The 15,438-nt window shown below is 35.4% G+C and overlaps 1 protein-coding gene across 2 annotated transcripts in view; it reads left to right on the top strand.

Annotated features, from left to right (window-relative positions):
* The window catches only part of calcr (calcitonin receptor), a 55,278-nt gene extending 47,659 nt beyond the window's left edge, over positions 1-7,619 (top strand). For both annotated transcript variants that reach the window (XM_058378133.1, XM_058378134.1), the window contains one exon: positions 2,387-7,619. In XM_058378133.1, coding sequence (XP_058234116.1) covers positions 2,387-2,575 — 189 coding nt within the window. In that variant the 3' untranslated portion in view covers positions 2,576-7,619. The remainder of the gene's footprint in view (positions 1-2,386) is intronic.
* The last annotated feature ends 7,819 nt before the right edge of the window (positions 7,620-15,438 follow it).

Here is a 15,438-nt window from a genome sequence, read left to right as displayed (position 1 = left end):
CACACACACACTTTTCAAGATGGATCATCTTTGTGTATATCATCTTTCTTAGTATATTGACACCCTCAAACTAAATTTTTTAATAGGTTTCACATCATATGGGTGTGGATTTGGATGTGGATTTGGGTAAGGATTTAGATGTAGATTTTGGTGCATGATTGAAGTCTGAACCTCTTAGAACCAAATTTTTTGGCTATATATCTTGATACTTTGCAGAATTCATGACAGCAGCTACAAATCAGTTTTTAAATATTAGTGAGCCACCACCACCAGGAAGTCATGAAAGTCTCTCTGGATTAGGATGTCTACCTCATGCAAAGGGATTTTACATGTCTATAATAGAATATTGAGTATTGATTTTGGGTCAAGGCACCAATAAGGCCTTAATAAAATATCAATGACGATTTATTTTTGTTAACAGTGTTTTAAGGTGTCAGTGAGACAATAGATATGTATTGTGAGAGACAATAGTTGTTAGAAAAATTATGGAGTGGAATATTCAGATTACTAGATAAAGTTTATTTAATATAATGAATATAAATTTTGCCCATTCTGTTGAAGGGTGCCATGAATTAACTCAGCCGAACCTTGGTAACTTCTTTTGCACAGTGAGCTACTGAACTTGTCCCAGGCTTGTCTGTGTAGCTGTCAAGAGTTAGAATGACATCATCAAAAGTTCCCTCCTTTCACTGGGCATTAACACATTGACTAGACATTTTCAATTAACGTCAGACACATTCCCTGTGGTCAACAAGGTGGCACTTTGTAGGTGCAGAGCACTGAATCCTGACAGGTACTGTCTGGCCAGCCAAAAGACATTTAGCAGACTTAAAGTTTGCACATGACAAACCGAGGACAATGCAGATAACACAGTGATTACAGAGGTCACACTAGAATGCTCAGCATGCGAGTCCTGGCAGTGATAAGAATGCAGTGAATTAGCAGCCCTCATCAATCCCCTGTTTTATACAGGAAGAATTATTTGTGGGTCTGGAAAATGGGTCAATTATTAGCTCATGCATGAGCAGCCAACTCTCATCAGCATCACTGAGAGCTTGTAAACTGTACGGACATGTCCTGAAGACAGATCTCCTTTCAAGAGGAGAAAAGGTGCACTGACACAGGATAATAGAGCCTTTGTGAGGATGTTTGTTTATCTCTGCCTAATGATTTGTACTGTTTGGACCCAGTTTCCACAAGTATCCCTACAAAACTATGTCTTATTCCATAGCTCTAAAATACAGAGAACAAGATTTATAGCAAAAAAATAAAAAATCAGGAGTTTCTTCTTTTATGAGATTTATGTAAGCATGAGACAACCTTTTCAGGGTATGATCATTATGCTTTCTGTGTACTTGTCTTAAAATTAGTTATTGTCCTTTGTTAAACCTATTCCACACATGCTTAACTTTTATTGCCATGCTTATACTGCACATTTATTTTGCCTCAAGGACGAGGGTAGAAGACAAATAACCAGGATTGCACAAAGTGAAAATAATGTGAAACATTTAAGATGAGTGATGTGCAAAAATGATAATTACATTAAAATGTAAAGAAAGAAAGAAAGAAAGAAAGAAAGAAAGAAAGAAAGAAAGAAAGAAAGAAAGAAAAAGAAAGAGAGAAAGAAAGAAAGTTCAGTCAAATTCACAACAGAGCACAATACTCTGTCTTTATATGTTTGATTGTGGCATGTATGGATGCTAAAATGGATTTTTGGCATATATATATAGTCAGCTCCAATGTAATTGCCACTCTTCAAGAGAATGACCATGAAGTTTTTGTATACAAATATTTATTACATACAAACAATTACCTGCCCTTCCAAAAAATGTTTTTTATAAGAACTCCCAAAATATAGTCATGAAGGTTGTTTTGTAGCTGGTTGGATGAGGTGCTCTTGTAAAAAACTAATGGCACCATGAATTCTACTATAAATATTTCAGACCAAGAACCTGGTTACCGCTGTCAGGTGGTTGAGATTCGACCACAGAGCTAACCCCAAACATGCATTTACATAAAGGACAGTTCATATTCATGAAACCAAGATTATGAAGGAAATCAAAATGTTCTACATTGAGGACCATTCCCAGTTTTTTCCAAGCTTTTCTTTGCTCCATACACCTCTTCTGATTTTTGATTGCGGGGCAAAATATTAACCAATAACATCATATCAGATTTCACATCTTCCTACCTATCTCTCTGCTTAGCATAGCATTTCTTGGAATCGTCAAAAACATTATTATTTTTCACTTTGTCTGTAAATATTAAACCAATTTTTTAATTGCTTTTTGTAGAAAGCATGAAACAGAATCAAGAGAAAAACACACAAAAAAACCTACAGTCTTTACATTAAACAAAAAGTGAACACTCTGACCTCTCTCTGCAGGTTCAGGCTACCCTGAAGAGGCAGTGGATGCAGTACAAAGTGCAGTGGGGTCAGCGACGCCGCGAGCACTGGTCCATGCGTTCCACCTCATACACCACCACGTCCATCACAGAGGTGCCTGCTTTCATGTTCCACTACGACAACAACAGTGAGCACTTGAATGGCAGACACGTCGATGACTCCGCGTGAACATGTGGCTCTCAAGGTCAAACGCACCTACACCTGAGGCACAAACCATCAGAGAAAAATATGTGACAATTTTTTCAAAGAATGCCATAAGAAAGAAGGAAACCAAGGAAACTGGAGACTCTGTTACTAAGAGATCACATGTACAGTCCTTGCAGATTCTCTCATCTCAGGGCGACAACATGGCACCCAGTACAGTACAAGTGTGTTTGGCAGCAATGTCTTGCTGAGGCGTGTCTCGGAGTGTACACTACCGTTCAAAAGTTTGGAATCATCTGTTATATATTCAACATATGTTATTTTATTTACTAAAAACATATACCATATATTATACACACAGAAATATTTTTATATAATATTTAAAATATTTTGTGAATTGATAAATCATATGCAGAAAGTATTTATGTTCATACAACAACATATTGTTCTCAAAACTGGCTGGTTAAATGGTGTTGATTAATATTCTAACAGTAGTGCCAACTATCGCTCAAATCACAAGATTACATTAATGCATTAATACATTAATCGTATCTACAGTAACAGCTAATTCACAGGCACTTGGGTGGCACTCCACATCAGTCACTTAACAACTTTTTGATATGGCCGACTTCCTGTAAGATTTGTTTAACATTTATAGAAGGAGTCTCCAGTGTCAGCACAGTGTCTAACAGTCAGTAAGTTTCCTATCTTCAGGACAGAGAACATTCTCTTCATAGCTGTTTTTTTGTCTTATTACATCAAAGAAAGCGAGAGAAAGAGAGGCTGGTCAGGGAATGAGTGTTTATAGCTGCTATAAAGTAAGTTATAACAGGAGCTAACCTGTTTCACATTCCATAACTGAAAAATAACCTTAAACAGGCAAAGAAAAAATGTATTCTTTAATAAACGAACAGAATATTAAAACTCATTGGGACATGCTGTTTCTGGAAAATGATCAGGGTGGAAACAGTACCTCCACCTTCACCCCCAGTACCCCATTATTGATTATTTTCCTTTAACAGCATGCCCTTAATCTTAACATAATCATTTCTCATGAGTATTGATCACTAATTCCCATGAGATTAAGATATTCCAAACTCTTAACTCTATATCATTCTTGGTATTCTATTATCTAAATATATAAATATATATATTCTGCAGATTCTCAATGACAGGTTTCTCATTTAGGAGCAAAACATATCTACGTTGTCATTTTCAGTTTTCTACAAATAAATAGAATTTTATGATGCTGTAAGAGAGATAGCATGATATTAAAATGATTTTTTTTTATTACCAGAAGTATTAATTCCAAATTTTTGAATAGTACTGTACAGTATATATATATATATATATATATATATATATATATATATATATATATACATTCTGCTGCTTAAAGAGGCAAAACACTGAGGTGGCATTCCTGAAGAATGTGACAGATTTTAGCTGCTAGTCCCTCCTAGAACTGTATGGACCTACAGTCACAACCACAAATGTTGCTTCACCGAAACCAAAGGGTGTGTCGGGTTGCTGGATGTCAAAAGGCCGCTAAGTTTTGGGAACTGAATGACTAAGACGATCCTCCAGAGGATATGGGCCACTTAGTGAATGTCTTAAAAAAAATGTGGGAAATGTTCCTCTGTGCCTACGTTCTTGGATTCCTGTAAATAAACTCATCAGGTTGAATTCTAAAGTGTCAAAGTAAGTGACGAGGAGCTCTATTTTTCTGATGGAGTTTTTCTTTTTTTTTTTGCAGCTCAGAATCACATTATGTCTGTGTTGTGAGACTTCTGACTTTACCTGTTTGTAGCAGCTGTACTTTTTGCTGTCTGTGTCACAAGAAAGAAAACAAAAAAGAACATTACTTTTAGCAGTGTTTTTAAGCTGATTTATAAGCACAGGGTGCAAATGCATTCTTAAACCACAGAAATTGAAAGTCTAAATGAATATGTGTTCAAAAGCTCATTGACTTTTATACTGAAGGATGCACTCTGTTTGATCAAGGCCAATATTGTCCAAAACGCTTCTCCGTCTGCATTGAAAGTAATGCTTAGTTTATCAGGAAGGTATGTCATTTGTATGGCTTTCAAAGATACACGTAGGACTCCAGCATTTATCCTGGGTGCTGTGGGGTAATTACTCTGTCCAGCTATATATCATGACATATTGACTATACTATGTTTAACATGCTTTTCAGTTCAGTGTTGTTAATTTCATCTGACCTGTAAGTGTACTTCTTTTTTTTATTTAAGAGTGAAGTATAGCCTTGTATATGTGCGTTGTGTTATGGTGTTTGCAGAGTTCGAAACACTCTTGACGGGTCAAATTTCTTTGTGAATTCTGTCAGTATACTGGACCTGATATTTACCATGTAAATGTTTTTAGCTAAATGTGGTATTGATTTATCATGGTGTACATACTGCCAGCAAATCATCATGCTTGTTTAAAGTACATAGCATATTATAAAGCTGAGATTTTCTTCGAAATTCATCTAATGCTTCATCTATTGCTTTTGATTTCTGTTGACTAAATGGGCCGGCTGTATGACTATCAGACTTTCAGACTAACGGATGGTGGACTTACTATTGTTATTTTAAAGCAGTTTTATTAATCTCTTAATGTTTTTTATTACTATAATTCAAGGTTGGTTATACTTTATTATAATTTGAATAGCTCCAGATCATCAATAATTGATGCAGTTATTAATTCATTTAATAACTATATAATAAAATGAACACAATTAGAGAAACAGTATTTTATTACGTTTAACATAATACTATACACTCGGATTCTTGAGGATGCTGCTGTTTAGATGCCTCATGATTATGAACAACTGAAATTTTTACCTGAAAAAATCAGGCCTGGGATCATTTTTTGGTGTCTCTACAATCAATTCATTCCAAAACAGTGCAGAAGTAATCGACAGTTTTAAAGCATTCCTGTCTGAAGCTTTAATGCATGGTGCCAGTATGTTTTCTCAAATCTCTTAATATATATATAATCCACTTGTTGATGCCAGCATGTTACACGTCTGTACAAGTGAACATTTCGAGCTTGCAGAAAATATCACCTGTCAAGTCACTTTGCTCATTTAGGTCTCAGATTTCAAATGCAAATGAAAGATTTTTTATTTATGTACTGCTGATGCATCTTCAGTATGGACAGAAGCATACAGAATTAGTTGACAGTATTAATTCTGATATTTAGTATAAAAAAATAAATACTTTTTCAACTGCACCGTATCATGAAGACGAAAAATCTATGTTAAATTTGAATGTTTAATGCATAGTAATGATGCTGATTGTCCTATATACAGAGTATAGAGAAGTCTTAGGCACCCAAGTCTTTGGTTCATGTTCTCTGGTTTGTCAGTAAAGAGCAAAGTAATGCTTATTTTCCAAAAAATATTTTTTGTATAATCTCTATAGAGAGTTTAATATATTAAATATACTGTTTTTCAGAGAGAGAAGTAAGTGACCTAACTGCTGATTTGTCGAAATAAATATTTCAGAGCTGTTATTAACATATTAACAGAATTTCTGTCCGTGTGCCTAAGACTCATAGAGTCAACTCTTAGAGTTGTGTAATATTTAGATCTCTTACCACAACACTTTGTTGTAACCTAAAATCTAACATTTCGATTAATTGTGTCCAGCTACTGATCTGTTCCATGGATGTCAAACTACAGACAGCAGAGAGAGAGAGAGATTTCTGCTAGGGATGTCACTAAGCATCTCCATGCACAGGTGCTGAATTCCATCTGTTTACAACTAATCTGAGTTAAAACGAAGTTTCATTTAAGCTTGAAATAACTTTCTAAATGAGGTTGCTTGCGGGTAATTAGGCCTTTGTTTCAAAGATAAAATACAAGCAATGTTTCGAGTCTTTTACCATAGACCTACTGCATCAAATGAGTTAACACATGCTCTTAAAACCCTTTGAAGGAAAGTCTGCAGAGAATACTGAGGATTTCTTTATGCTAGTGTGTCTGAGTGGCTATGGTGCTATTTGTTACAGCATAAAAAAAGAATAGTTGTAGATTTACATACATCTCACAGCAAATGTTGTATGTTTTCTGAAAAACTGAACAGAAGTATGTATAAATAAATGTGTGCAGATGTATATGTTAATTTATTAAGGGAGTGTAAAGGTCTGGATACATGGAAAAAGTATCATCAGATGCTTGTCTCATGTATACAATATAATATATAAGCAACACAGCCAGCATCATAAACTGCATGCACAAGTTTACACAAACACAAATATGTCTCAGATTTATTCCTACGGTTTATCTATTCACATACACCACTAGAGACACCAGCAAAAATTTTCCATTAAAAAAAATTCCCAACAGTGGTTCTTTAATGAGTGTGATTTATTTTTGTTGCACAGTTATATATAGTTTTCTATAACAACCACACATTATCCTGTGCAAATAATAACGGACTCACTATTGTATCCAGGCCTTAAGAATCCACCAAAATTATTGTTTCTTTTTGCATTGAATTTTTCACACCGCACCTCTGTAAGGTAATGAAAAGATTTTAAAAACAAAAGGCTATAAAACAAACTACCATGACAATCAATTTACCCCATGAAATTATGAAATAATGAGCAAGTCTTATGTTTTCTAGTTTGTTTGTTTTTTTCACATGATATTCTCGATCCAGCCTGATTCAATAACTTTGCAGGTTTGTCCGTTGACATAAACATTGTGTTTGTGACAGCTGGTGCACTGTGAACATGTTTCCTCTTCATGCATTAACACTTTCATTTGCTGTTATTTAAATAAATGTCTACTGTTTCTTTGTTTTTTTTTGCCAGTGATTTGTAAAGCTATTCTTATAAATAGACTCATGAAAATGCTGGGCTGTTGTGTGTTCCTTTAAAATGATATAAAACTATCTGACCAGCACAATTATTTTATTATAATGTCCTAAAGCTTGTATGCACCTGTATTTACTTGAGTAATCTTCGATATAGTTTCAAGTGAGGATCGACAAAAATAAGCAAGTAAATAAACAATTAAAGAAAGAAACACATAAATAAATAAAATATGTTTCTTACAGTTTTTGTTTTTGTAATTTTTTATTATTATTATTTTATTTATTATAATATTTTTTACTTTTTTCATCCCAACTTTTTATTTTTAGATTTTTTTAAAAAATGTTTTTAAAAAAAATCAATTTTATCAAACACACCTAGCATTGATCTTATTTTTTTAAATATATATATATATATATATATATATATATATATATATATATATATATATATATATATATATATATTTCTTATATATTTTTCAAAATCTCACTAGAACTGTACAATGTTCCATAATGTAGATGATGTACAGCTCATGTTCTTCTATTATGATTCATGCTAAAATATTAGCCCGAGCACAGTTAATAGTGTTATTTTTTGCATTAGTATTTAGTTTAAATAATTAAATATAATTCATTGTCATCTGATTGAAAAGTCAGAGCCACTGAAAGTCAGAATAACATAACAACAAAAAGCAAGTGTAAGAATATTTTAAGATACAAGCCAAGAGAACATATGCCAAGTGTGAGAAACAAAGTTACAGTAAATGTATGAGTGCGCCTCAGAACCTTTAGTTAATCAGTGTGCTACATTTTTGTTAATATATCCAATTGTAAATAAAACACACTGGCATTTATATATATGTTTAATTATTTTGTGGAAATGTTAAGTTGCCCTGCAGTAAATTGCAGACTGGTGTAAAAATAAATAAATAAATAAATGTATAAATAAATAAATGCATAAATAAATAAATGTATAAATAAATAAATAAATACATGTATAAATAAATAAATAAATGTATAAATAAATAAATAAACATTACACACAGAGACAGTTAGCACAGATCTTTTTTTTTTAAGTTGAGTAAACGATTGTTTTATACCCATTTCCTTTAAAAAAAAAAAACACACACACACACAAACCTAAAACAGATTCTTAAGAGCAACAGCCAGATGTGGAAACTTGTACTTCATTTCCACACTAATTCGTGACTTTGATTCAAAAATTGGATTGGGATTTTATTAAAAAATTGTTCAAAAATGTCTTTACTTAATTCATGACTTAGGCGATTTGATAAAAAACAATTATAGCTGTAATCTGTCATGTGTTTTTTTCCTCCTTCCATATTACTAATAATGATTTGAGACAATGTCCATTGTTAAAAGTGCCATACAAATAAATTAATAATATCCTTTTACTGTTATTAACAATGCTAGGAATATTGATCATAAGTAAACTCTCTGATAAAAAAATGTCAATTATAATATAGTATAAAGCATATAGTATAAGTATAATACTATTATCTATATTACTGTAATCTATATTATTATACTAATACTCCTGCTGTCATAATACAGGCAATAATATTAATAACCTAACTTATCAATCTTCTGTTAATTTTGTTAGTAGATAAAGATTATAAAGCTTGTTACTAAAGTACCACTCAAGTGCTATTTGCTATTAGCTTTTGTTTATTCTCTCAACATTTTTGTGTTTTTGTTGATCCTCTTTACTTATAATAAGAATCCCAACAATAATGCTAAAAACCCTGATTGTGAATAATACTAGTGCAGTACAGTATTTCTAATAATATTTCTAATAATATTTAGACAAATTTCATACATCATGATTTTAAACTTTTATAACACCAATTCAACAAGCCAGTCACTACAATCAATTTTGTAGATTTTTCTAATTTTAAAATTGTAATTGTATTAAAATAAATTTTAATTAACATCTTATGATACAATCAGATGACTGAACTAACAAAGGTAAATCTTGCACCGGCAATGAAGAAATTTTATCTGGAAGCAATGCAACAGCTTTACAGCACAAACACACTTACAGCACAAACACACTCAGTGGTTAGCATATAACTGAACAGGCTAGGGAAACTAACAGCAGGTAACAAGATCCAAAAGACTTCTGCTGCAAAACAAAACAAACAGAAAGCACCTGCCAACACAGACAAACCTAAAACCCACACAAAAACAGTATGAGAAACATCACATAGACAGCAAACCAAGCTCAGCATCGAACCAGGCATCCTGTAGCAGCCTATTCTAATATCTATTTTTCATAACGTAGCTCTGCTTACACACATATCCACTCACAGACCCTTTTCGTCTGTGTGGTACTTACACACGTTTGTGTTATTATGAAATTTACAAGGCAAATCAGGTTTTCAGAAATTCAATAAGTAAGTGGACTCTTAGAGTCCTCTTGTATGCCTGATGCACAAAGAGTAGCGTAGCAATGCTCCTCTTACATCATTACGTCTCCTCTCCATCCTTTCGCACGTGGACTCGATTTCAGTACTTTTAGCTGTTTATGTATATTTTAGCATAAGATAATTTAATTGAGAACACAGATAGGCAGGAAGGTGGGAGAGGGAAGGATCTCCTCATGGGTCATGGCTGTAAAACCGTTTAGTCACACAAAGTCTTGGAGACAGATGTGAAGCAGTGATAACTGAACACCATTTATATCCTGAGGGTACAAAATAACCCCTGGTTATAGTAACAGGAAGCATTCGGCTGATTGGCAAAGCAGATTAGCTGAGCTAATTCTGACACCAGAATAATCTAATCCTGATGTGGAAGGTGCTACATAGGAATAGCTGTGCAAATACAGATCACACTAAAAGTACAGGATGTTATGTAGTGAAGAAAAAGATTTAAAAGACATCTCAATACAAGAATTAAACAGAAACTGTAACAATATTTTCCTATGGATGTGTGCCCAACTGAGGAAATGCCTGTATAAAACAATCAAACTGACTGCAAATTGAAAGAAGAAATAAACCCAATTGTAACTCGTTACCCAATCGAGGGTAAACAATAATCTGACTTTACACTGTAAAATTTCCTGCCTGATTTTGCCATCGCAGATAAAAAAAATCACACGTTATAAAAGAATTCTTTGGTCCTAGGGATTTGCAGCCATAGAATGCATAATTTGATGCGCCCACTGGTGTTCGATCGACTGCAACCAAAGGCAATCGTTCAACAAAGCTCTGGCAGTGTCAGAAATTATCTCAGAGTCGCAGAGTGTGACCGCTACACAAAAACAATCATCTCAAATTCACCAACAGGCAAAAGAAGGACGATACAAAACTCATGGGACAGCTAGTTACTGTATTTCTGTAAAGTTCCTTTGAGACAATCACCATTGTTAAAAGTGCTATACAAATAAAATTGAAATATGGTAGAGGCAATGGTGAAATAAAACATAAAAATTAAAAGCAGCCTGGACACTGAATGAAAAGAAACAGAGGATGTATTATTGCTCCAAGCTAGACAATTAGCAAATAAACACTCTAAAGTTTATTTTCCATATAACAATGTTTCATACCTCCGTGTTGAAGAGTTACAAACTCATGTCCATTGCTCTGCATGACCAGCTTTAACCTTCATATCTATAAAGATGATTTGCTGTGTACTGTATACGACCATGTTGTGAACATGGTTTTAATGTTCACTTGAAAAGTTTGTACAGTCCTCTGGAACTCTATGTACTTTTTTTTTTTCTGGCCTGAGAAAAGTGCCAGCAGTCCTTTCTTGTGTTGGTGCTTACATAACATTTGGTGCAACACACTACACGCGTACTGACAGACATTCACAACTTTCAAAATGTAAGAAATGCTTGGTCAGATGAGGAACATGGGTCAAGCAATTTGCCATGTGCTTGCTGTTAGGATCTCAGGAGAATTATCAGCAGCAAACAGAGTGTGTTTTTTGCTAGGTGAATAAATTATGCTAAATTAGGCTGAGAGAGAGAGAGAGAGAGAGAGAGAGATTTGGACAGTAAACCTATAAATGATTAGGAAATAAGAATATAACATGACCTGAGACCAACAGTGAGTTGGTTGCTATTGAAGTGAAATTCTACTCTACTTCTTCATGAGTCACAAAAATGTTGAAATGCTGAAAATATTGTTTAATTTTTTATTATATGGAGTCCGACTTCCTTTCATCCCAGACTGGCAGTGTGATTTCTTTTGGAACTAGTTGAGTTTTCCCACTGGTTTGATTCATCGCTGAGTAAAAGTTATCACTTCATTATTGTAATGTCCCCACATGGGGGTCCTATAGCATGTGCTCTGAATTAGGTGCTCAGGAGAATTATCAGAAGCTGAGAGTGAGAGAGAGAGAGAGAGAGAGAGAGAGAGAGAGAGTCGGTTTACTTTGTTTTCTTAGAACAGACACTTGACTTATTGTTTGTGGCATCATGTAACAGCAAATTTCACAGATTCCTAAATGAATAATTCCTTGCTGTAAATTGTTAAATATTTTACAGAATTTTAAGTTGCTAAGTGAGGTTGGATGACAGACAAAGATTAAAAATCAATATTGATGTCTGAGGTTTGAAGGCTAAATAAATACAGCTGGGTATTAATTATCCATCCTCTGATGCTGCATGGTCACAGTAGGGGATAACATGAAATAGCAGACATGAGTGAGGAGCCCTTAAAGGAGGAAAAAAGGGAAGTCATCATTTGTTGTGGTGTTGTGACAGGTTCAGAAATAGGCCAATGCTCTTTCACCTGGAATGGGAGAAGTGGGTGCCTTTACAACACCTAAAGAGATAACAAGGACAATGCAAGAGCAGGAGAAAAAAATCTTATTAGCAGCAATTCAACAACCCAGTAAAGTGTAGATTTTTGAGAAGTTTGGTATAGCTGTCTCAGAACAGGATGTACTGGATGTCACTGTCTACATTTGAGCCCAAGTAATGTGTTGAACATTGATTTTAAGATTGCCTTAGTGAAACTCAAGCTGGATGTTACATTCAGAACTGGTGATCAGACATCTGATCCATTCTATGGTAACGTTGCCCAAGTGAATAACTGAGTTAACTCACAAAGTATCAGTTTCATGAAAGAGTCCTTATACTCACACAAAGGCAGGAAAAGTTGCACAGTGGCGTAGCTGCAATGGCAGAAGTACAAATATTGAGATTAATATCTCTAATACAGACACAATCATCTCACTAGTGGTATAGGCTGATAAATCTCTCTGTGCAAATCCACTTTTGATTGACTTTTTGGAATATTCTGCTCATGCAAACCTGTTCTTCTGTGGATTATCCTGATATTCCTGATAAAGATATTATTTCCGTGGTACACTATATTGCCAAAAGTATTCGCTCACCTGCCTTGACTCGCATATGAATTTAAGTGACATCCCATTCCTAATCCATAGGGTTCAACATGATGTCGGTCCACCCTTTGCAGCTATAACAGCTTCAACTCTTCTGGGAAGGCTGTCCACAAGGTTTAGGAGTGTGTTTATGGGAATTTTTGACCATTCTTCCAGAAGCGCATTTGTGAGGTCACACACTGATGTTGGACGAGAAGGTCTGGCTCTCAGTCTCCGCTCTAATTCATCCCAAAGGTGTTCTATCGGGTTGAGGTCAGGACTCTGTGCAGGCCAGTCAAGTTCATCCACACCAGACTCTGTCATCCATGTCTTTATGGACCTTGCTTTGTGCACTGGTGCACAGTCATGTTGGAAGAGGAAGGGGCCAGCTCCAAACTGTTCCCACAAAGTTGGGAGCATGGAATTGTCCAAAATGTCTTGGTATGCTGAAGCATTCAGAGTTCCTTTCACTGGAACTAAGGGGCCAAGCCCAGCTCCTGAAAAACAACCCCACACCATAATCCCCCCTCCACCAAACTTTACACTTGGCACAATGCAGTCAGACAAGTACCGTTCTCCTCTAGAGTCCAGTGGCGGCGTGCTTTACACCACTGCATCCGACGCTCTCTGCGCACTGTTCTTGAGCTAATCTGAAGGCCACATGAAGTTTGGAGGTCTGTAGCGATTGACTCTGCAGAAAGTTGGCGACCTCTTCGCACTATGCACCTCAGCATCCGCTGACCCCGCTCCGTCAGTTTACGTGGCCTACCACTTCGTGGCTGAGTTGCTGTCGTTCCCAAACACTTCCACGTTCTTATAATACAGCTGACAGTTGACTGTGGAATATTTAGGAGCGAGGAAATTTCACGACTGGATTTGTTGCACAGGTGGCATCCTATCACAGTTCCACGCTGGAATTCACTGAGCTCCTGAGAGCGACCCATTCTTTCACAAATGTTTGTAAAAACAGTCTGCATGCCTAGGTGCTTGATTTTATACACCTGTGGCCATGGAAGTGATTGGAACACCTGATTCTGATTATTTGGATGGATGAGTGAATACTTTTGGCAATATAGTGTATATTAAGAAAACTATTCATCTTATTATTATACATACATGACTTGTGGACGAGCACCAGGGCCTCAGGTTTACAGAATGGGCAAAGGATCAGCATGAAGAAGTGGGGTCATGGTCAGTGTCACATAGTGGTGGCTTTGCTGTTAATCCTTGTCAAGGAAATGAGTAAACGGGAATGCCCCATGATTTCCAAGGGAAACCACCCTGGCATTCCTCTGCTCAGTGCATGTAAGTTTCCGGTTTCAGTGCTGATATCATGAAAATGTGATATCTAAATATCATCTAATTCTTTTCTGGCTGAAGGCTAAATGAATACAATGATAAATTGTATATGCATATAAAAAATCAGATGCTTTTCAATAAAGCAGTGTTCAATTACATTACAAAATCACTATTATTAGCACTATGTCATGCTGTGATTTACATTTGCATCAAATTATAACTCAGCTCTGCTTGATTATAAACCCAAGGTCAAGGAGCTCAACTCCCCTGTGGCAGATTTGGCATGATGCAATATTGCAGCAGTCGATGAAGTTAGTCGATACAGTAGAACTGTAAAACATGTCAGCTAAAATGCTCAATCGATGAAAGGAATTATTACTTTAGGTATGTGGCACAGATAGATTAGCACAAATTACTATTTGTGATAGAAGTGAATTTTAATATTTGGGTACTGAGACACTGCTAAGGCTGAGTACATAGAAAGGTTCTGCTTTTTGTACATCTTACCATTGTAAATTCAGCAGAGGGTTTCTTTGAATATGATGTGAAATAGAACAGAGGAGATGATTTACTGCAGAACAAATATAATAATATTTAACAAATTGAGCAGCTTTTTCAAACAGTGACTAAATCATGTCATTTGTTGTCAATGTTTCACTTGTTTATTTGCTTTTCAGTACAAAAAACTGTGAATGTTTTTGGGGGAATGTTTTGGGGCACAGTAAAAAAGTTGTGTTATTAGGATTGCATCAAGGTTTATTTAATTTTAGAATTGTGTTGACAGAATAGAATAAAAATGCAGCTGTAAGCATAACTTAAATCCTTCCTGCAGTGTGACCAGGAGACGGCTCTGTAGAATCTATAGATCTAGAACACTGGAGACTAAGAGTTTAATATATTTTAGTTGGGGGGATTCATTAACAATGGAAAACCGTGATAACCAAATTATCTGTTAGTACACTATCACATATAAATTTTACTACAGTATAAAATTTGCTATTTTTTATCCTTATGGTATATATATACACTATATTGCCAAAAGTACTCGCTCACCTGCCTTGACTCGCATATGAACTTAAGTGGCATCCCATTCCTAATCCATAGGGTTCAATATGACATCGGTCCACCCTTTGCAGCTATAACAGCTTCAACTCTTCTGGGAAGGCTGTCCACAAGGTTTAGGAGTGTGTTTATGGGAATTTTTGACCATTCTTCCAGAAGCGCATTTGTGAGGTCAAACACTGATGTTGGACGAGAAGGCCTGGCTCTCAGTCTCCACTCTAATTCTAATTGTCAAGTTCATCCACACCAGACTCTGTCATCCATGTCTTTATGGACCTTGCTTTGTGCACTGGTGCACAGTCATGTTGGAAGAGGAAGGGGCCAGCTCCAAACTGTTCCCAC

This window comes from Hemibagrus wyckioides, linkage group LG24, assembly GCF_019097595.1.
Source record: "Hemibagrus wyckioides isolate EC202008001 linkage group LG24, SWU_Hwy_1.0, whole genome shotgun sequence".
Taxonomy (NCBI): domain Eukaryota; kingdom Metazoa; phylum Chordata; class Actinopteri; order Siluriformes; family Bagridae; genus Hemibagrus; species Hemibagrus wyckioides.
Note: the sequence above shows the minus strand (reverse complement) of the source record. Positions and strands in the feature narration are given on the sequence as shown.